Below are 23,558 nucleotides of genomic sequence, written 5' to 3'. Positions count from 1 at the left end.
TTTGAACTGCATTCCATTGATTTAAAAAATTGTAATAAAATGCCCTGAATGTTAATTCAATTTGTAGAGTCATGGAAGTGAAAAAAGCAGAGTTGAAAAGCTCTCATAATTGACCAATGAGGATTTACTCAATGGCTATTTAAGCAAACAAAAGGATGCAAATTAAATAAAAATTGAAATAAATATTTACCATATTGTTTTCGACTTTTCGTGGCTCTCGGAACTTGATCCTGACTGGCACACACAAAAAAAGCTTTCAATTTAATTAAAAATCTATGAGAAAATGCTCATTTTTCAGCAGTGACTCAACCTGTTGAACGTTGTATTGAGTGATGATGGTAGTGCTACATCACGAAGTCAGAACTTTATTGAAGGCACATTTCCGATTTCCACAATAAAGTTAAAAATTTCCTTTGACTTCAAAAAACGTTTCATTAATTAGGTTTGTAATTTAATTTTATTTCTACTTGGATGGATTTTAATTTCAATGTTTGCTTCCTCGAGCATCTAGTGCTTGATTTTTTGTTAGCGAAACTGTTTTCAAATAAGTCATTATTTCTTCTTTAGACTCAGTCAAAATGAATAATTTAATGAAAAATGAATTAATGCTTTTGAATATTTATGTAGGCCAGTTATGTCTAAGGAAATGAAGCTTTTGATATCTTTTGTTGCTTTATTGCTTGAATTTACATTTACATTCATAATCAGCTGTTGAAATTCATGAAAGAATTCCATCATTCCAATTTGATGTAACGGTTTTTAGAGATTCAAATTTTAACGAACTTTTTAAATTTAAAATTCAGTTTTGTTTACATTTCTGAACGAAGAAGTCGATGAAATTTGCTGTAAGTAATTATTTAAGAAGATTCACATCTCATGTGACTTCTAGAATGAATGAACATTCATTATAAAGCTTTGATTATACTTTTGATGTCTACAAATGTATCTAAAAATGAAAGCTGGAAAATAGAACTGCAAAAATAATTAAAATATAATTTCTAGATCCATATCTTCTAAATTGTCTGATTCACACATTGCTGTAAGCTTTTAAAATAATAGAGATAATAATGTACATGCCTGTCGGTGCTAGAACATGCATACTGATTTTTTTATCTCGACAATTTAAATGCAAAACTTGATTCTAAAACTCAATATTGAATTGTATTAAGAATCAAATATTTGTAGACTTAGCAATCTTCTCTTAGATATTATCAGAGCTCGGAATCGACTCTAATTTTATATGAAGTCGAGTCCCTTGAATCGACTTTTTCATACAAATTCCGAGTCGACTTCAAGCTCTGGATCTGATGTTTAATTAGATAACATAGTGGTGGGCAACCTGTGTGCCATGACATGCTATTGTCCAGCAAAAAACGTTCAGGAATATCATGCCGTGGAATATCATAACCGTATGCCATTTGCGGTTTCTGTCGAGACTTACCACCAAGATGTATCGTGGCACTTAAAAGGCTGCTCATCATTGATATAACATGAAAATAGCACCAATAACTTTGACGTGTGTCGTTATTCAACACAGAAAAAATATAAAATTCAAGCGTCAATATCAAAATGCGTCACTCGATTGCTTCAATAATTTGATTACTCATGTTGACTCTTCATTCTTTTCTTTTCTAGATGTAATTAGTACAACGTGATATTAAATTTTATTACTGCCGCTCCTCAATATACTTTTGTTTTTATTTTTTTGAGGGGATTGATCAAAATTGGCGGTTATAATTGAGTTTTTGTAGGAGAGCTCGAAGTTGACTCGACTTCATATGAAATTCAGGTTGACCTCTAACTGCAATGAGAAATGTATATAGAAAAAGGTTCATGTATGAACTTGATACGACGCAATCTAACACCCCAAAATCTCAGTAGGTAAGAGCATGTCAAGTGCTTGAGTCAATCGAGTTGGCGTGGGTTCGAATCCCATTCAGTTGTCAGGAAGGGTACTTTGTTTTCTAGAATCTAAGTATTAGTAAGGCAATGCATTTGACACCCAACCTGATATCTTAGCCGCACAGATTAGCTGTGATCCATGGCCTCTCGCAGTTGGCGTCTAAAACTAGCTTCCCTTTCCCAATTGCTAATACCAAGTACTACACTGTCTCTATCAACCGCTTCCTTGGACGAGCTCTTACAAAAATACTAGTATAGTTACAAAAATTACAAAATAAATGAAATAATAGCAGCTATTATTCAATGAAAATGACCGAAATTGATCTGAATTAGTTACTAACTCGTCTCATTGGATTTACGTACCTGATAATTTGGGTAATTTTTCCATCCATACAATTTTATTAACCATATTAAATGTAAATTATTATTGTTTTTTGTTAGAAAATGTTTTTCACGATTATATAATAATGGGAGAACTTAACGGCAATAGGAGATTGAACTGAGTTAAATATGCTTCCGCACGAACCCATTAATAAAGTTATAAATCAAATTTTATAAAATAAATGAAAATGTTTTACGTGAGAATAAAGTCGAACTATATTATTTAATGGCCTATAGAATTTCAAGTAGAATTCATCGTAAATTAGGGAAGAAAATATTAAAGTAGGAGAGTCCTATTGTGTTATAATTAAAGCGCATTTTTGGTCCAGCGATAGGAAATTGATTAATTAACGGTTTTGTAAAATTTGAAAATTTTCTGCAAAATTTATTTGGAAATAGTATTTTTAACGGTTATTCGAAATTCAAATTTCTGAATAAAAATTTTCATTCATAGCCTACTTCAGGTATGTTTACAAATGAAATATGAATTGAATTAAAATAATTAATTGACTTTGCGATGACTGGTCAATGAGTTTTTAACGGCAGCCGACAGACCGAACAGACAAAGTGTCTTGTTAATCTGCCTATTTTTCAAAATTGCACTAAGTAGCATCTGTGGAAGCAATGAGACTTCAAAACTTATTGTCACGTAAAAAATAATTTTTTTTTGTCTCAGTTGTTCGAAAATTTCCGTGAAATGTTGAAGTTTCACAGTTGGTTTTTAATATAAAAGAAAATTCTTCTGTCAGCCTGTATATCAACTTTTTTTCTTGAGCATTATAATTACTTTTTAATTAAACTTTATGTGTTTTTTATATATTTGCGTAAGGATGCTGTAATCCTATGTATTACGAGGATTTGTGTTTCAATTGGAGCTTATAAAATTAAAGGCATTTAAGAGCTACGGCTCATATTTCCTACAATTTTTTTTGGGAGGATGCTTTAAGTTAATGACAGGAAAAATTTATTACATTTTTGTGAGTTTTAGTGCTGCTTAGATTACAATTGTTGAAGATTATCAAAAGCTGTCAAGGGGAAGGAAAAAGAAAAATTTTAACGGTTTCTCAAATTTCAAATTTTGAAACCTCAAAACAGCTAAAATAATTTTGGTTGTTGTGAGGTTTTAAATTTCAAGGAAAATTCTTTAAAATTTCATAGTTTGAATTATTGTTAATTATATTGAATTTGCTTGTTGTAGGAACAAATTGGTGTGTAATTTACAACCTAATAATCAGAGTGATACAAGGAATACAATAATAGGATAATGTTGATTGATTTTCTTCTTTAAATTGATGTGTGATTACAAATAAACATCAATTAATTGAAATACACAATAATTCAATTACAATTCAATGACTTTAATGTGAAGCAATAAAAGAAGTAATACTGGAAGTGAATAATATACAGTAATAACATAAAGTTTGGTGCTATAATTGATATTCATTGGAAAATTCAAGAAATTTTCATTCAAAAAAGCTTACTGCAAGTCCGTAACTGCTGTGAATGTAAATTGTGCAGCATCTTCAAGAGCATTGCAATGACTGAGAAACTAAATATTGATCACATACTCGAAAAGTGCGGTAACTTTGGTCGCTATCAATTAATTCTACTGGGATTTTTCTGTATGATCAATGTATTGTCGTCGATGCACTATTATTCGCAAACAATCATCAGCTTCGTGCCTGAGCATTGGTAAGTAAATATGAAATAATACTTAATGACATAAAAATGAAGTTGTAATATTTATGAGCTACGGAGACAAATATTTATTACGATTTTTTTAGTCCATAAATCTCAAGTCAAGTCAACATTTGTTAAGCACCTACTTGTTTATTCAACAAGTTATATGGACGTGGAAATCCAATAAATTTCCTCAGCTATAATTTGTTTATTTATTTATGCTTCCGTTATGAGCTAGTTTTGAGATTCGCGCACGTGAGCAATATGGTGCACATACTTTTAAAATCCATTCCATTCCACCCATCCAAATGTTCATTAACGTTCCTTCCTCACATACTTAAATCGGCTTTATCGTCATCATCATTTATCATTTCAAGTCAGAATTTTGCCTCCTTTAATATTTATTATTTATTATCGTACGTTGCTCTACTCTTCATACTTTCTAACTTCTTATTCGTTTATTTATGACATCAACAATATTAAACATGTGTTTTATATCTTTAAGTTCATTAACTTTAATCCTTTATTTTATTCCATCAAAAGAATTCTTTTTTCGTTACCCGCATATAGTATTATTTTATGTAGCAACTCATCTTTCATGAAATCTTCTTCGAATAAGGGATTGTAATATCATTTTTGTTAAATAATATAAATGTTGCGTAAATCATAAGTGGTCATGGTGATGGATGCGCTTTTTTTAGAGAAGTGATAGAGCAACTTTTGATTTTTCGTCGCACACTTTGGTAGTTTGTCTCGACTGGAGCCACACGGCATACGATTCATTGCATATTCAAAAAAGCTTATGGACTAGTGTACCGCGGCACACAGGTTGCTCACCAATGTTTTAGAAAAACGGCTTCGGATGCCGAGACCGAGATCGAGATTTTCCGGGTAGTCTGAGTCTCAAGAATTTGTCGATACCGTGACTTCAGGAAACCCTATCCCAAAGGTAGTCCAAAAGTCACTTTAATCAACTTCTACTGAGTTTTATGGACAGAAGCTCTTTATTCACTATTGTGCCGCGGCACTCTTGCTTGATGCTATAGCAGTGTCTCGTTCCATTTTTGATCCAAGTATGCAACAAAGGACCTTCCGTTCAAATACGCAAACCACATTGTCATTAGCAATACAGAACCGTTGAATGTTACTGAGTAAATAAGGTTAGCTTATTCTTGTACAATGTTGCACTTGACACATCCGGATATTCTCCTTGACACGAGTAGATATCTAACTAAAGTCATAAGACAAGCAGACCAATAAAAGTCACAATCACAACCTCACTTCCCCTTTGAAATTTCTCGCTAAAGCATTCTTAAGACATTCTAAGTAAGAAAATCAGAAGTAGTCAACTTTAGGCCAGTGGTGGGCAACCTGTGTGTCGCGGTACACTTGTGTACGTCATAAATTTTTTGGAAATGCCATGAACCGTATGTCGTGTATGGTTTCGATCGAGGCATACAGGTTGTCAACCACTGCTTTAGACATCAATCCCGTCCAATGAAGTGGCTTCTCGTAAAAAACAAATTCAAGAGTAAATAATAAGATTGTGAAATTGTCGTCATGTAGCTCTTTACTAAGACCTTATCAAGACAATTTTGTGGTAAATAATAAAGCTTCTAATGCACCATATGCTGGTTTTTCCCGCAAATATTGAGAATGTGCATTACGTCCACAAGTTTTCAATGATGTTCTTTAAAAGAATCCTCGTTAAACTTTTTTTTGTCAAGTTCTATTTTCTCAAAGCATGCTGAATATCTGTGACGTGTCATTAGTCTGTCTGTCTGTAATGTAGCACCACATGTTAGCAACACGAAACTTATGAATTTGTTTATCAGCGTGTGTGATGACTTGTATTTCCATGCTATGTAAATTTATATGTGCTGTTGATTGCTACATGATAACTTATAGTCTAATTTCAGATTGTCTTAAAAGTCGCTTGCCTTTTGTGCCATTTCTGCTTCCATATAATCCAACAAAATAACATTCAGACAGACTTCACCAAGGGAAGTCCAGACAGAATTTATTTGTTTTTGAACTGCTTCTGTATTCATTTTATTTATAACAGCGTAAATCTTCTTTGGAACTGTCTTGGAATTTATTTAAATACTTGTTTGAGGATGCAAAAAAATGCTGAATATATTTTTTGTTACTTTTTAAATTTATGGGGTGCTTTAATGTGCTACTCGAATAAATGTTGGATATCATGGACGTAAATGCATTATGCCAACAAAAAATTACATGGTTGTAGTGTAAATAATGTACAGGATGTAAAGGATCTGCCAAAAGTATTTTTATGCCAATTTTTTCTCTGTTGTACTCAAGCTTTTACTGTAATTTACAGTCCATGACTTGTCTTATGCTTGCATTGCTCATAAGTAACGTCTATCCCGGTTTAATCAGCTTTAGACGACATCTGAGAGAGGCCATGGATCAGAGTTGATCTGTACGGTCAGCAAAGTAAGTAAGTAAGTAACATCTATCCCGAGCGACACAAATGAGAGGCTCCGGAACAGAACTTTGAAGGCTACGCTAAACTTCTTTCTCATTTGTGTTGCTTGACTAACACTCGAGTAGGTATATACTCTAGATGAACAACAGGATGTGACTTTTATAGTCTTTGATAAGGTTAGGTCAGAAATATGTGTAATTGGACGTAAAACAGTGTATTGCCATATCTCGATAGTATTGTTTGAGTCCAGAACCCTATAAATCTTTAGTCACCGAACATTTAGGATATACGTCGATTCACAACACAAATCAACCATACTGCGCTCTAATCTTCAATGTTATTCCTTCCTTACTCAACTCCTTTCAAAATTACATTTATTACTGATTTTGAGATATACTATCAATTATTTTTCTATCTACCATACTTGAGTGTAAATCTCAATTTATCATCACTTCTTATGTCATAACCTCATCATTAATGAGATTGTAGGAAGATTGCTTTCAAAATAAATCTTGAAACTTGAAACTTTGTTCTGCTAAAATAGAACACTTGTTACAAAAGGATAAAGAAGGCAAGGGAAATTGAAGGTTTTGGTAGTAATCAGGTAGCAGTTAGCGCAGTTTTAGGGGATTAGTATTTGAAATCCTTAGTGGATCTTGGTCTCAGTACTGGGAATCTTTACTGGATCTTGGTCTCAGTATAGGGAATCCTTACTGGATCTTAATCTCAGTATTGGGAATCCTTACTGGATCTTGATCTCAGTTTTGGGAAGTTGACTTCGAACTCTATCTGATACCAAACTACCGCACCGATGCTCTTAGATAACATCCTTCATCCCTTTTTGCCACCGTGTGGCTAAATCCGCGCTAAATAACAAAAAATAAAGGAAAAGTTTTAATTAAGGCAACATTTTTTGAATGAAAAAGTGGAAGAGTTTACTGTTGAAGCAGCTCATAAACTTTCCCTCCAAAAAGAAAGTACATTTAAAAAAAAAGTTCATCAACACGATCTTTTTTGTCGAGTTTGCTGTTCATGTGTAAACATCTCTTGAACTCTTCTTTCTAGCTTGGTTCCTTTGATGTTTTCTTCTTGTAACCAAAAGTGATATTTTTAAAAAAGAATCAAGCGTAGATGCTTTGCGCGTTGTACTGTTGGTATAGGAAAGGGATGGGCAATCTGTGTGTCACGGTACACTAGCATGTCATGAAGTATATACCATGAAACATATGCTGTGTGTGGTTTCTGTTGATACTTGCCTACCAAGGTGTGTCGCGGCACACAGTTTGGACAACACTGATGTAGATCAAACAACAAGCATGTCTCATACTTTAATGGAACTTAATTAGAACATTTATTATATAAGTAGTCTTGACTGTATATTTTCGTATGGTGAAAATAGAGAATGTTTCTAAATTGCTAGAGACATCATTTAGATAAGGGGTGTGTTGTTGATGTTCATATTGTGTCCAACTGTCTGAATTGTCTGTTTGGCACAGAGTTACTCGACGGCAATTGGAAAAGGTCCGCCAAATATTTCCATCGGCAGTTAACGACAAGAGACTGTCGTTAGTTAAAGGTGTCAATGGCCGTCGACAGTAAGCGTTCCGACTACCGGCAGCGGCCGATCACCGTTCACTGGCGATTGTTCTTCAATTGAGTAATATTTGATATTTACGGAGTTCCAAACTCAAGCAATGCATATGTCAAGTCTAACCCCAACAAATGCGCCTCCATCCCCCAAAACTGACCACATCCCTAACTCAAACTTATTCTTTTTCATCTCACAATTTAGGTGCTACTCGAATCTAACAGCAAGCATGTCTGTAAATGAAAGAAGGAAATATCATATGCAATTCTCAAATCCATCATGTACGAATATTGATGAGGTCTTAATGATGAAGGATAGTCCAGAGGCTGAAATTGAATATGATAAATCATTGTGTAAAAATGATGACTCTTTGGAATGTCTCGAGCGTATAATAAATTCAAATTCAACCCGACAACAAAGAACTGAACATCAAAATAATCATAAAGTATGTAAGAAGTGGATATACGATTACGATTTGCTGTTCGGCTACCAGAGCATGACGAGTGAATTAAATTGGGTCTGTGAGAATGCATGGAAATCTATTACTGGACAATCTACATATTTTATTGGAAGTGTTGTTGGTACATTGGTACTTGGAATATTTGCTGATGCCATTGGACGTCTACCCATATTAATTATAGCAAACATTTTAGGTATTGTTGGTAATGGATTGACAATTTTTGCCACAAATGAAATTGCCTTTGCTTTATGTCGGTTTATATCCGGCATGGCGACTGACAACAATTTCGTCATGATGTATATCCTTGTGCTGGAATATATTGATCCAAAAATGCGTACATTAGGACTAAATTTGTGTATTGGAATTTTTTATTGCTTTGGATCTGTTGTTACGCCATGGATAGCTGTTTGGTTAGGAAATTGGAAATTATATTTATTGGCAACAATTATACCGACACTTGTAATTCCAATATTTTATTTTGTCGTACCCGAATCAGCTGAATGGCTTATATCAAAAAATAGACTTGATGAGGCACTCATCTGCTACCAAAGAATTGCTAAAATCAATCGACGAAAATTGGATGAGAAATTTATTGTGGATTTTAAAACAGTCGCTGCTGATATCAATGAACAGAGAATTAAGTCGAATGAAAAACAAAATCCATCGTTAATAGCTCTCTTCAAAACACCCAGATTGCGGAGATTAACGCTGATCCTTTTCTTCAAATCGTAAGTTGAATTGAGCAGATTAAATTGCTCTCCTTCGTTATTGCATTAAAGAAGAAGAAGCTTCATGTGGCAAAGTGGTGCTTTTATCATAACGACCGAGCGACACAAGTGAAGAAGACTCCGCATGCCTTCAAAAAAAGCTCTGTAACGGAGGAACATTAAAAGCTCCATGACAGGACCTTAAAAGCTCCATGACGAAATCATAAAAACTTCATGACGGAACCTCAAAAGCTTCATTACGGATCCTTAAAAGCTTCGTGACGGAACATTAAAAGCTCCTTGACGGAACCATTAAAACTTCATGACCGAAACTTTAAAGCTCCATGACGGAACCATTAAAGCTCCCTGACGGAACCATTAAAGCTCCCTGACGGAACCATTAAAGCTCCCTGACGGAACCATTAAAGCTCCATGACGGAAACTTAAAAGCTCCATGACGGAACCTTTAAAGCTTCATGACGGAATCTTTAACGCTCTATGAAGGATCCTTAAAAGCTCCTTACCAAAGCCTTCTTCATCTGTGCCGCTCGGGACAGCCAACTTTCGTCTAAGCTCCTTTCATATTTTCCATATAAATTAAAGCTCGCTTTTCTATCTACGAATCTTATTTAAATATTTTGATGTTATTTATTTCCGCCTTTTAACGTCTTCTTGCGTCTTTTTATACGCAGAGTATGTGTTTATTGAGTCAATGCTTCAAAAACTTTTACAGACTTAACTTTTGAGTGATTTTTAATGTTTGTGAAGCAATTTTTTACACGAGGCGTAAAGAGAAATTAGACTTTAATTTGATGAATCCATAGGAAAAATTTAAGCACTAGACTAATTAAAATTCATCAATCAAACATCCAGCGAGTCATGTATCCAAAATAAGATGAAAATTTCGTAATTAATTTTGATCATTATAGCCTTGAAATTTAATTATTGGAAATGTCCTTGATTTCCTTAGTGGAAGTGCTAATTATGTTGCAATCAGGTCGAACAATCATCCTTAATGATAGACAGTGAGCCGTCAGTTCCTCTATTTCCTTGTAATTATTAAATTTATGGTTAATTGTCTGTATTTTGGTGATTAATTATTGAGAAGCATAAATTCAGCCTTTGAAGTTAATTAACTTTCTGGAATTAAGTTCCAGTTGGCTTTCATAGCTTAGCAGCATAGATTAATCAAAGATTGCCATGACAAAACTTGTCAAATTCTCAAAAATTGCAATCAAAACAAATAAATGCACAATTTTCCACAACACTCGATTGTTTACCAAATATTCAGCCACCAGCCTTAATATCATACCGAAATGTCCCCAAAAAAATCAATATTTATTGCACTCTATGCGTAAAAGTAATAATTTTTGTTCTTTCCTTCCGATTCCAACAACAACAACAAATCCAAACCCTCCCAGTATGATAATAACACTAGGCTACGATGCGATATCGAAGAATGTTGAAGGACTTGGAATGTCACCATTTATATTATTCAGCTTAAGTGCCTCAGCTATTCTACCTGCATGTCTCGTAATTTTAGCACTTCAGGATAGAATTGGTAGAAAGGCAATGGCATCATCATCGCTTCTTGTTAGTGGTATATTCACAGCTGGAAGTGGAATAATTTTGGCATATCAACAGCCTGAGAATCAAAAGTCAAATCCATTACTCATTGCTGCATTAAACGTTATAGGACGATTTGGTATAACAATGGCATACAACAGTGGAGCACAATATGCGACGGAATTGATTCCAACATGCGTAAGAGCGCAAGGGGTGGCAGCAGCTCATGTCGCTGGATATGCTCTCACGTTTTTCAGCTCATATATTCTTTACACGGTATGTACGATATTCCTGCTTTCCACTTGATGTAATTTTCACTTCCGCTCTTTTAGGCAACCTTCTTTAAGGCCATGCCATCCTTAATTCTTGGTTTCTTGAGCTTTGCTGGTGCTTTTTGTTGTCTTTTCCTGCCTGAGACATTAAATCGGTGAGCAATTTGCCTTCCATTAAGGAACATGAAAAACTTTTATTCTATTTTCATCCCTTCCTTCAGCTATTAAAACTTTTTCATGTTCACACGCCTTCATAAGCATAACAATACTCATAAATTTAATGAAAATGTCTTTTTTTTTTTTTGTTTCCATTTAAATTTTTTGCTTCCTTCCTTTTTTGGCATTAGAAAAACTCCCGTTACGTTGCTCGATGGAGAGGAATTTGGACGCGATGAGAGATTCTTTCATTTTGCATGTTTCGATAAGTCGGTGAATAAAAAGGAACAACAGTAATTATACACCACAATTGTTATTGTTCTATTTAAGCATTTAAGGACTTTTAAGCATTTTAATGCTATCTGGATGACAGAAATAGCAAATAGAATTACTTAAGTTGTACAGACACTGATTTTTAAGCATTCTTAGGACACTTTGAGCTTTCAAAAAAGTCGAAAGCATTTTTAACGTATTTTAATTTGAATTCATCAAAGACACATATCAGTGAATTAGCTAAGACACATAACAGCGACTAAGCTAAGACACATATTAATGAATTAGTTAAGACACATATCAGTGAATCAACTAAGACACATATTCATGAATAAGCTAAGACACTTATCATTGAATTAACTAAGATACATATCAGTGACTAAACTAAGACACTTATCAGTGAATCAGCAAAGACACGTATCCATGAATCAACTAAGACACATCAATGAATTAACTAAGACACATATCAGTGAATTAACCAAAACACATGTTAGTGAATAAGCCAAGACACATTTTTATGGACTAGATTAAGTTATTATTTTGAATCTGAAATGTACGCTACTTATTAACCTAAGTAGGCTAAGATTCAATTATGAATTGAAATAATTCGTTATTTATTATTTTTGTATCAAATTTTAAAAAAGTGAATCTGAAATTTATTTTTTGTGCCAAATTTAATATTAAATTTTGAAAATAAAATAACCGTTATTTATTTTTGTATAAAATTAAGACATAAAATTCATTATGTAAGATAAAAGCTTGCTTAACACCTCATATTAATTACTTAATAAAAAATGACGTAAAGTCAAAATGAAGTAACAAAGAAAATTTAGTTTTATAATAAAATTTCACTGTTCTCATTTTACACAATTTGTACGTTTTTATTGCTAAGCACGTTGAGCTTTAACAAAGGATGGGAAGGAAGAAAAAGAAGAGAATCGTTTCATTTTAAGATTACACAATAATAAGCTAAAAGGTTAAGATTATTTCCTTTCCATTAACATTTTTTAATAACACTCTCAACCGTTGTGCTTTGTGTAGAGTGGAAAGAAGTCAGTGTCATAAAAAGTAGGCCAGAAAGAATTTAATTTTTTTTTAATTTGGGGTTTGCTTACTAGTGACGTAGGTCATGTATTGGAAACAAAAGGTCCTGAGCACATCAATTATCGACTTCCCTTCCTTTTTAATACAAAATTTATCTCAGATGGCTTTGAAACCTGAAGATTGTATCATCTCGGAAATTAACGGTAATTAAAAATTTGAATTTTCTATAAAGTATGAATTTAAAAAGTGTGCGAAATGTGGATTTAAGTTAATTACAAATTTAAGTACTTTCTGAACCTTTTATATACTCTTAGCCTGCTGAATACACATATTTAAGGCATGTCCTAGCAGAAGATCAATAAGATAACTAGCAATTATGTCTAGAAAAGGTAATTTTTGCAAAATCAAAAAATATTCAGATTGTAAACAAGGATTTATTGAATTTCAGCTTTTTTAGACGTGACTTACAAATGACCCGATATAGCAAATTACAACGGCAATTATTTCAAACACACTTGACGCCCCTAATGTTCCTAGCATTCGTCACAAATGTATTCTCGTCAACAACCATTTCGATTCCAGCTTTGTCAAGTTTACGTACAATAGATGCTAAAATGCTGCATGGAAATGAATTATTTGAAATTCCAATAGAAGTGAGTTTAGGAAAAGATGAACGAATATCTGCAAGATCTATCGAATGCCACATTCCATTACCATTCAGATAAATATTCTCAAGTTTTCTCGCCGATAGGAACAAATTAAATTCAAAATATGGATTGTTATTGTACGAAAAATCTAAAGTTTTTAAGTTACGATTTGATGAGAATGCACCATAATCGATAGCCATACGATTGTACTGCAAATAAATCTCCTCAAGACTTTTCATGTTGGTAAACGAATTGTATGGCAGTGCATCATAATAAACAATTCCATTGTGTGATAAATCCAGCACTTTAAGGTTCTCAATTGTCCAATCGATTCCCATAATATTATCATCATCTGAGAAGCTCTGATTGCTCAGTTTATTATGAGATAACTTTAAATTTATCAATGAATTTAAATTGTTAAAGGCAACTGGGTCAATAAACGATATGAGATTATGACTTAAGTCGAGTGATGCTAAATTTACGGCACCGTTAAAAGCATTTTGTGTTAATCGTGTCAAGTCGTTTCCACGGAGATTCAATTCAATCAATGATGTTACGGAAAATGTGAAGTCTTCAATACCTTGTAAGCCAGTATTACTCAAGTCAATATGCTGTATCGTAGAATAATTTTTGAAAAAGTCGACAGGTAGCATCTGTAAGAAAAGGAATTAAGTGAATTGACTTATTCAATATTACGTGACACCTGTTTATTGGAAATAAATTTTGTAACAGATAATCCTTTCATAAATATTTGTCGTATCCCTAATTCAATTTTGCCTTTTCTTTATGGATGTATGTTATGCACATGATAGAAAACAATATGTCCCATCAATCATCAAATAAAAGCATTAAATGGAAAAATAAACATGATCGTTAGCAAATAAGTAATCTTATGTGAATGACTTGTGGGTAATTGATGAGAAAAAGCAATGAACTAAATTTTGAGAATTTGAATTTTTTTCGTGCGGAAATAACGGTATTTTTGGTTCTGAAAGAAATGTTTCGTTAAGTTTTGAACTTTAATTTTTCGTTAAGATTTTTAAATTGAAGGAGGCCGGTAAATTTTGAATTTCGGTTGGTTTTCAAATTTTAATGAAACTTTTAAATTGAAAAAAGCCGTTAAATTATTCAAATCTCAAAAAGCCGTTAAACTTTTCAAATCTCAAAAATTCGTTAAATTTCTCAAATATCAAAAAATCGTTAAAATTCTCAGTTTTTTTAAAATTCTAATTTAAAGTTCACTTCTAACCTTAATTCAGTGACCATCAGCTCAAGAACATTCCTCAAAATAGAATGCCAACATGAAATAAGACACTTGAGCACACCTCAACTAGAAAGTTTATCACTAATAGTTTTTTTGTAAGCATTATGATATTAAATGTGCTCTTGAAAACTGTTTGCATGAACAATGGTCATTGAAGACATAAGCATCCAAAAATAAACTTCAATTTACTTACGTTAATTGTGCTCCTCTGGAAAATTATGCAAATTTTCTGCTCGGGTTTAAACGGATGGACTATCTTATCATTATTTTTCATTCTAATGGCATTCAGTATGCAACTATGAGCGGGTTGAACACTGCACAATTGAATATCATTTACATATTCATTAATTTTTTGATCATCACTGCATCTAAGTATAATTCTCTGTTTATTTAATCCCGTCTCATTGCGACCCAAAGCCTTGACCTGTATGCCAGCGATATCGCATAGAATTAAGCAACAAATGACGGCGCCAACAAATCTGAGAGAAGAAGAGTCAATAAATGATGAAAATGTTTACTTCCTCTACGAATAATTAAGTGGAATATAAATGTATAAAGCAGTTTCGGAAGGAAATGGAAAAACAATCGTGCGTGCTTTCTACCTCAAAATCATCGCCGTGTGTAACTTTAACACTTTCTATAGCTTCCGTACTAGTTCTATTTATAAACGTAATTTTGTATTGATTTATTGTCATAGACAATGCGTAGAGATTAAAGTGAGTATGTAGAAAAAAAGGCGTCTTACGCTTCCGAATATTTCAAATGAGACTAATTTATTGACCGAAAAAACAAAATAATCAACTAGAAATGCTAACTTAATTCATCTCATTTCTCATTATCTCATTTTATTCTCATTATTTTGCCTGAAATATAATTATTCAGCCAAAAAACTTTCACATGCTTGACTGTAGGGATGTATTTTGAGAGATTTTGGGGACTTAAGGTGGTGTTAAGAAAATTTGAAAAATAACGGTTAAATTAGATTTGAAAAATATCAGTTAAATAAGATTTGAAAAATAACGGACAAATTAGATTTGAAAAATAACGATCGTTTTAGATTTGAAAAATAACGGTCATATTAGATTTGTAAAATAACGATCAAATTAGATTTGAAAAATAACGATCAAATTAATATTGAAAAAATAACGGTCAAATTAAATTTGAAAAATTAACGGTCAACTTAGATTTGAAAAATAAGGGTAAAATTAAATTTGAAAAAATAACGGTCAATTTAGATTTGAAAATCTCTCAAAAAATTCACGAATGACCCACCCAATTCGACTATAAATAGAGGATTAATAAGAAACTATTAAAGCATTTAGGCGCATACACACTTTGTATACAACCTTTATAAATAGAAATTTAATTAATTAATGCCTATCGAAAAATAAAGAAAAGCTTTTTATTCATTTTCAATTTACACATTTTCCTTCCTGTTTCGCACCAAATTAAAATTCATGTGACATCCCATTGTACGTGAATTTCCTCTTTTTATAGATTTTCTCATTTTCTATTTTAAAATTTTTTATTTTTCCTCTTACTTGCTCAAGATCAACAAAAAAATAAAATAAAATGAGAAAATCGTATGAAAAAGAAACAAAAATCCGAAGGAGTGTGGGAAGTAAGAAGCATGCATAGCGTGTCATATAATTTTACGATACTACTTTTTTCTGAATGAAACTAAAATCGATTGCGTTGTTGTTTACGTCATTGAAGAAAAAGTCTCATTCATGGCCAGGATTTGTGAATTTAAAAACGGAATGGAAAATTTTTTGATTTGATTGATGTTTTTTTGCAACGGTTATGAAAAATTTGAATTTTTACACATACTTTTGCAATTTTGTGTATACATGTGTATTTGTGTAAATTGTTGTAATTGTGTGTGTGAGATTTAAAATTTTGCAATTTAGATAATTTAAGCGGGAAATTTTCAACGGCCATTTATTTATTTAAATTTCATTAATAACCCAAGGGGATAGAATCCTAAATTCAAAAATCCCCAATTTTTCTGAGGAAAATAAAATTTGAATTTAAAAAAGCGGTTTTTAGAGGGAAAATTTTCCTAACGATCAAAATATTTTTGAATTGTTGACATTCGGCCAAATAGCAGCCAGACAACATCACTCATCAGGTGCTATAAATAGACACAATAAGAAAATAAGAAAATTTGTGAAAACGACGCAGAGACACAAAAATATTCAACTGCTGACACTGCCTGATTCAAATAAAGCAAATCATCAACTCGATTAAGACGAAATATAAATTTTAGTTCCAATAGTTTTATAAAATTAACAAAAAAAAAAAATGAAAATAGCATCAAGAGTTTATACTTTAATGATCAATTCAGTTGATCCACACGTTCCAAATAAACTTCGTCCGCTATGGAATCACGCAGCAGGTCCAAAAACTGTATTCTTCTGGTCACCATGTAAGTATTTATCCCTGAAAGTCATGATCCATTAACGTGAACATTTTTTTCTTCTATTTGATCTTATTATTTTCATCATTTTGATGCTGTTGCTGCCTTAGTATTTAAATGGGTAAGAAAGAAATTACAGTTTTTTTGTATTTTCAAGGTCAATAAAGCGATTGTATAACGTATATTTTCACTATCGATACACACCTCCTTTAAAACTTGGCCTTTAAAATTAGCTTCCGTCATTAGTAATGCAAATTTTAATTAAAATTCTATTTTTAGGGTCTTGTATTGGCCGGTTTGAAGGATCTTTCACGGCCAGCTGATCAGTTGTCTATTGGTCAATCAGCATCACTTGCAGCTACCGGTATTATTTGGTCACGATACTCATTAGTCATCATCCCGAAAAATTATGGACTATTTAGCGTTAATGTCTTCGTTGCATTGACACAAGTCCTTCAATTATACAGAGCATATGCTTTCCAAAAATCAATTACCGATAAACCAATCGAAACAAGCGAATCAAAGTGAAATAGCAGCAATTGAATTAAATTATGTGAATAATGTATAAACAGCATATACACAAAACAAGTTTATGTGAAATTGTAGAATTAAATTATTATTTTATCATCACTGATAAGATTTGTTAGGCTCAGTGAGTCTACAAGATGTTACATATATCTATACTTAATAAGAAATCTCGTTTTGTTATGATTTCTCTGTTCATTTAATGTTATGATCATAGATTTTTATTTTTAATTCTATTTTTCTGTTCCAAAAATATATTAAAGAAAAGTTGTTTCCGAATATATATTTTATAAGTTCTTTTTCCTTTACTTTTATTAATATTTATGAGTGCACGATAGATTGCGGTGAAAGAATCTTTAAGTGTGCGTTGGCAGTGTTGGTTTACTGGATGTTTGCCGGATTTGCACAAATTTGCTAGATCCAATTCTAGACTATCAGACGTCTATAATTGAACAGTTCCAGATACCCAAACATGTCTAGTTGCACATAGCCTGGACCCATTGATGTCCATGATACAGGGACATTCAAATTATTATAACTAATAAATACAAGGTTACAGACCTAGATAGTGCTAGAAAGTTTCTAGTCTCGAGCGACACATATGCATATGTGTTTCTCGGGAGATTGCAGATACTTCATCATCTGACCTACTTAATTCTGTATAATTTTGGCATTTCTATGTCCAAGTAACAACACTGGACCGAAAGAATCATTAAGTCTATTAAGTGAGGCACTTGAAATGAGATTATTGACTCTAGTGTCGCAAGGCATGCTAGCACAATTTTTTTTATCAAAATTTAAATACACAACATTGTTTACATGTGCCATCATCGTGTGTGCCTTGCGATTTTTTTCGTTAATGAGAAAAGCTCATTCCAATTACATAACTTTAAATATTCAATGCCTTAGGCATGTAGGCATCGATCATTTGTCAAACTTTTTGACATATATGTATTATATACTTTTTGCCCATAAATGATGAATTATTTGCATTATCATCACCGCCAATTAATGAACTTTTTCGCAATCTCATGGCACGAATATCGTTTACTTAATCGTTGAGTGTATATTTTTAAAGTACTGATCTACGTATATCAAATGCTCATTCTCAGAGACTTGTGGCTACTCAGAAAGTACAATGGAAATTGTTCTTCTCTTTATTTTGCGACTTGATTCATGAAATATGATAGAAATAAAAAAATATTAGGAACCGTTACATATTTGTAATTAGCCAAAATACATATTGGGGTCGTTTGGAAGTTATGTCTGACTAACACTTACATTTTAGCATAAAAAATTTCAAAATTACCCCTCAGACTATATGGCGTCGAAATGACATTTTGCATCAAAATTTTCACTTGGATGCCACGTGATTGTCATGAAAAGCTTGTGCTGATCAGGAGTGTCATGCTGTGCCTATCAGGAAGGTCAAGCTGGACATCACTTACAAATGACCACCCAAATTTTTTCAATCCCTCCCCAAAAACATAATAACACACGAAAAAAAATCCATTCATTCATTCACAAGACATAAGAATTTATTACTTTCAGGTATCGTCAAGTGTTTGCTATGGGCAGCGACTTGCTAATGGTGTCAATGAACGATGTTCGCGAATAATAGAAGAAATAAAAAAATTTTGTTTTTGTTACACATTTTTTTTCTCTTTATTTGACTTATTTCGAGCTTTACAGATTAATGCGTACTATATAAATAGAGGAAATTAGCGTTAAAAATTAAATTTTGTCATGAGTATATCTATCCAAAAAACTTTATTCCAAATTTTTATTAGATTTAGCCAATTGCATAAACATTATGAAATAAGCTAATTTTTGTTCCTTTTCAACACATGTTGATATCCATTCATTTATTAGCTGCATGGTATTTTATTTGAGAAATATTTTTAACAAGCTGCTTAGCATTTATTGGAAGTAACGTTAATCAATTAGAGGCTTTATGGTTGGATTTTTTGATCGATTTAAAGAATTTCTTGGAATTTAAATCTTACAAATGTGTTAATTTTGTGATCTAAAGCAGTTCAAGTCACTTCAGAACTGTATAATTCCATTTTATTCAAATGAAAACCATACAATTGCTGTTTAAAGGTGTTAAAATAATGCAAATGTTTTTGAAATTGAACAAGAACATCAAAAACCACACAATTCCTTATTCAAATCATAGGAACCTTACAATTCCAAATTTGAATCAGAAAACCATACAAATGTAAAATTTAGTCAAATCAATAAATCGATCACAAAGTCATCCACAAGCTCCGTACCCAACAAAACAAAATTTTAACTAAGTAAATTAGATACTTTCAAACAGAAATGTTATAATAATGATGATAAACAAAATGCTAAGAGGGAAGAGCAAATTATTAAATTAATAATAATCAATTGATGCCTACATTGATGTGTGAATAAAAAGCATCACAATAATAATAACAGAAGCATGCTTACGCCTTAAGCATCAGCATTAATATATGATTGATTTCCATAATAAATTTATTTTGTATTTTTTTTATCAGTGTGTCACTATTTTAGTCATAATAATAATGACTGTAAACTGAATGCGGGCATCATTTTGAGACATTTACATTTAAAAATTCTACAAATTTTGTTGTCATTGAGTATGTCTATTTTTATTATTTTTTGTTATATATAGAAGACGTATATTATTGGATTTGAATAATTTTTTAAACGCGGTAGACATAGATTATCGATGTTACAACGCGCATCACGATCATCTTTTTTACTATTATTGTTATTTTTTATAGGAAGTGAGTCACGACAACGATGGTCATATAAAGTCAAATAGATAAAAAAAAGTTTGTAATGTCTTTGGTGATTTAAAAGTAAATATTACTAATAATAAATTAAGTCAACAAATAAAGGAAACCGAAAAGTCATTTTTTTCTGTTTTTTGTTTTGTACGTTAATACTTTAGCGCATTTTCTCAAAATTAAGACTTGTTTGGCCGTTAATATTCAAAAAATTTGGCTGTTAATTTTCAAAAAAAAATTGGCCGTTAATTTTTTAAAATTATTTTGACCGTTATTTTTGAAGATTTCTCAATTTCCTCGGAAAATGCGCATTTGTAGGTTACGAGTTGACTAAGTCTATACTCGTTTTAATTCTTTTGTATAATATGGTTTTTAATAATAATAGATACAACAAAAATGAAAAAGATTTCCACAAGAAAAAGTATTTTAATAATAATGACAATTGAAGATGGGAATTAGAGCCCAAAATATAATAAGAAACTATGTAACAACATCAAATAAGATGTAGAACATCAAAATAAGTATAAGAAATGGATTAAATGTCTATTGTTTGATGCGTAGCGAAACAAATCTGCTTTTTTAAACTTTCCATTAATGCTTTTTTTGTGTGTATGTGCAGTTAAGCCAAAGATTCTAAGCATGAAAAAACAGAAGCGGAAAGACTATAAATAGGCAAAAATGCATTTGACGAAAAATATCAATCTTAGTCCACTTGAAATGCACTATCTTGTTGAATTAATGAAAATGAAGATATTCTGGTTCTATTAATAGTAATGAATGAATATAATTTAAAACTGATGTGAAATTTAGGGGAAGTTATTGGACCATTTTATCGCGTATGAAATTTTTTAATTTAACTTTTTGTAATTTTGAGAACTCAAATGGACTTTTTTTGTTCTGTTTGTTATCATCTGGCAGTTTGTAGTTGTTATTGTTGTCACATGAATTGATTACGGATCTTATCGTCGTCGTCTTATATTCATTTTTTATATTATTATATCAAATTGATTATAAATTTTGCGAGTATAAAAAAAATTGATTGAAGCTTACACAGGACATGCCTTAATATTTGCTGTATTTTGTTCTGAATGACATAATCCCCGCATCGCATACATCACAATTTTTAAGGTTTTCTTTTTGTTTACCACAAAGCAGTTGAACGATGATGATGGTAAGTTGGCAATGCAGCACCAGACTTTCCAGTGTCTGCACCTTCCGAGAATGAGACTTGTGGACCATCCGATGATTCTTGTGGAGCAACTTCCTGTGATGGTTCCGATGCTGCTTCTGGAGCTTTTTCAACTTTTGTAATCTTCTCATTTGGATCGACTGTATTCATACAGAAGTTCAAATTCGATGAATTTTGCTGGTCATATTTTGGTCGAGCATGAGGCTTGATTTCTTCTGGTGGACTGAAAATGTTGGAATGACCACCACCCTATATATGGAATAAAAAGAAAGAAAGTGGAAATGACATATAATGCGTAAATGTAAGTAATAATTTTCTATGTGGAAAATGTGAAATTAGATCATCAACTCGTTTTTCACGCGACTTTTCTTTGCTATTTTCACTTTTTTTTTTCATTCTTCATTTTTTTCGTTTTATCGATTTTTTTTGCACTGCGAAAATTTTCCCTATAATTTGCAAAAATTAATTGTACTTACTGGTGGTTTTAATACACGCGATGAGGAGCGTTGATCATTAAGTCCAATGCAGTGTTCTGTTGACATGTTTAATGAATTTATTTCTGTTTTATTACTTTTAAATCGAGGGAGTCACAAAATATACGTTAATACGCTTTGAAATACGAAAGTGTAATGAGCGGAAGAAAAAGCTCAAATTGAATGAAAAAAATTTACTGAGCACACTGAGCAAAAAGTTTAAAAAAATTTCTGAATGTTTGAAAGTTTTTAAAACGCATTTTTTGGATTAGTCAAATGCCTTTTAGCTTGTCACAAACAGTCATGCCTCTCATCATTCATAATTTAATTAAATTCTTTGTACAAACATTCTCTAAAATTTCGTTATTATTCAAATTAATCAACATAACTGTCGGACAAGCGGACAAAATGAAGACAAATCACACACAACTCTCAAATCATGCTAATAGTGAGCAACAGCAATTTCTAATTAATTATCATTAAACTTAATGAAATTCATTCTTTGGATCGATAAAAATACAGGTAGAACTATTAATTATTAAAATTCAATCCATCAAACTTTACCTGACCAAAAAAACCGTTAAAAACTTTCGCATCTTTTCGCATGACGCAAATTCATTTGAAGCGGGAAATTCAAATTTACAAATAACGAACTTTTTGCAGAACACGTTTTGGATTTTTGAATATTAACTGACTAATTAACGCTGTTTGTTTATTATCGATTCGTTCATATAATAAGAACATTTTTGTTAAGCATATGCTGGCAAGCTGATATTTAAAGAATCGTTTAATATGATATTTTAATGGTTCGATTCTTTGCCATATGTCTATATTATTATTTAATTTCATAGTTGAACTGCTTTAAGGTCATTCATCTCACGAATTATAGTCAAAATTCATTCACGACATTAAATTAATTTTTAATGCAAATATTTTTATGTTTTTTGCTGCACTTTACTGAATTCTTCTCTAATTTATAGACATACCAAATTACCTGCATGATTCCTTAATATTGCTGAATGCTAACTTCCATATTGAAATATTTGATAATTGGGTGGAGTTTTTTTAGCAATATATTTTAGATATGAAGCATATGGACGCAATAAAAAGTGCATTTGCACCTGCCGATGAGAATTTTTGTTGGTGAATTTTTAATTAAAATGAGTTGGAAGTGCTCATAAATTCATGGAATCTAAATTTTAGAGTTGTGTAGCATTTCACAGCGGCACCAACAACAGGAACTGATTCTTTGGCAATGTCACGTACCCCAAAATGTGATAAATTGAACCTTTTAACTTTTAAGTAACCTCAAAGTGTTCTGATTACAACGGCTAGACACTGCTTCACTCAAAAGTACGGTTTGGCGCATTTGTAATAACATGACGTCGTCTTGTCTGGATTTAATTGTATATTTCCCTCGAAACATCCTTCGCAACGGAATAAGGGTGAGGGTGGGAAATCCCGATGACTCCCACAACTCAAATGAAGTCATGGAGAACTCTGCATTCCTAATTTTAAATTGTCAGTATTTTACTTACAAATAGACTTGTAAATTGTTGACACACCAAATGATTACGTTATCTCATATTAAGCATACTCAGTCATAGTCATATAAAAATACAAAACAGCTATATCTATTCTGCTGTAACGCAAAACAAAAACTGATAAAATATCAAATATTAATTAATTAAGTCTCTTAGATCTTAGGGCTAATTGATAAGCGATACTTTATACAGCAAACACTTTGTAAAACTCGCTCTATATTCTTATGAAAAGTAAAAAT

The 23,558-nt window shown here is 31.9% G+C and overlaps 4 protein-coding genes across 4 annotated transcripts; 2 read left to right on the top strand and 2 right to left on the bottom strand.

Moving 5' to 3' along the window:
- The first annotated feature begins 2,158 nt into the window (after positions 1-2,158).
- On the top strand, positions 2,159-12,057 carry LOC139092300 (organic cation transporter protein-like). Its single transcript, XM_070642649.1, has 6 exons — positions 2,159-2,277; positions 3,482-3,975; positions 8,205-9,188; positions 10,589-11,009; positions 11,066-11,160; positions 11,353-12,057. The coding sequence occupies exons 2-6, from the start codon at positions 3,821-3,823 to the stop codon at positions 11,456-11,458; spliced, it is 1,761 nt and encodes a 586-aa protein (XP_070498750.1). The 5' UTR covers positions 2,159-2,277; positions 3,482-3,820; the 3' UTR covers positions 11,459-12,057.
- An 835-nt stretch (positions 12,058-12,892) lies between these two features.
- Positions 12,893-15,157, bottom strand: LOC139092208 (P-granule-associated novel protein 1-like). The gene is made up of 3 exons (XM_070642535.1): positions 14,992-15,157; positions 14,583-14,868; positions 12,893-13,778 (listed from the first exon to the last, which is right to left on the bottom strand). Exons 1-3 carry the CDS (start codon positions 15,000-15,002, stop codon positions 12,984-12,986), a joined length of 1,092 nt encoding a protein of 363 aa, XP_070498636.1. The 5' UTR covers positions 15,003-15,157; the 3' UTR covers positions 12,893-12,983.
- Positions 15,158-16,500: 1,343 nt separating this feature from the next.
- LOC139092175 (mitochondrial pyruvate carrier 2-like) lies at positions 16,501-17,616 on the top strand. Its single transcript, XM_070642495.1, has 3 exons — positions 16,501-16,817; positions 16,919-16,929; positions 17,088-17,616. The coding sequence occupies exons 1-3, from the start codon at positions 16,694-16,696 to the stop codon at positions 17,334-17,336; spliced, it is 384 nt and encodes a 127-aa protein (XP_070498596.1). The 5' UTR covers positions 16,501-16,693; the 3' UTR covers positions 17,337-17,616.
- Positions 17,617-18,968: 1,352 nt separating this feature from the next.
- LOC139092176 (uncharacterized) lies at positions 18,969-21,945 on the bottom strand. The gene is made up of 2 exons (XM_070642496.1): positions 21,779-21,945; positions 18,969-21,551 (listed from the first exon to the last, which is right to left on the bottom strand). The coding sequence occupies exons 1-2, from the start codon at positions 21,842-21,844 to the stop codon at positions 21,255-21,257; spliced, it is 363 nt and encodes a 120-aa protein (XP_070498597.1). The 5' UTR covers positions 21,845-21,945; the 3' UTR covers positions 18,969-21,254.
- Positions 21,946-23,558: the final 1,613 nt, after the last annotated feature.

The sequence above is a fragment of the Chironomus tepperi genome, unplaced genomic scaffold (assembly GCF_022539635.2).
Source record: "Chironomus tepperi strain 1889 unplaced genomic scaffold, CSIRO-AGI_Ctep_v1 contig_298, whole genome shotgun sequence".
In the NCBI taxonomy this organism is placed as follows: Eukaryota; Metazoa; Arthropoda; class Insecta; order Diptera; family Chironomidae; genus Chironomus; species Chironomus tepperi.
This window is presented reverse-complemented; position numbering and strand designations above follow the sequence as displayed.

Coding starts and splice junctions, on each gene's coding strand:
- LOC139092175 (XM_070642495.1), top strand. CDS start 16,694: ATGAAAATAGCATCAAGAGTTTATACTTTAATGATCAATTCAGTTGAT.
- LOC139092176 (XM_070642496.1), bottom strand. CDS start 21,844: ATGTCAACAGAACACTGCATTGGACTTAATGATCAACGCTCCTCATCG. Junction 21,552..21,778: donor CGCGTGTATTAAAACCACCA/GTAAGTACAATT, acceptor TTCCATATATAG/GGTGGTGGTCATTCCAACAT.
- LOC139092300 (XM_070642649.1), top strand. CDS start 3,821: ATGACTGAGAAACTAAATATTGATCACATACTCGAAAAGTGCGGTAAC. Junction 3,976..8,204: donor AGCTTCGTGCCTGAGCATTG/GTAAGTAAATAT, acceptor CTCACAATTTAG/GTGCTACTCGAATCTAACAG. Junction 9,189..10,588: donor CTGATCCTTTTCTTCAAATC/GTAAGTTGAATT, acceptor AAACCCTCCCAG/TATGATAATAACACTAGGCT.
- LOC139092208 (XM_070642535.1), bottom strand. Junction 13,779..14,582: donor TCCAGAGGAGCACAATTAAC/GTAAGTAAATTG, acceptor CTTTTCTTACAG/ATGCTACCTGTCGACTTTTT.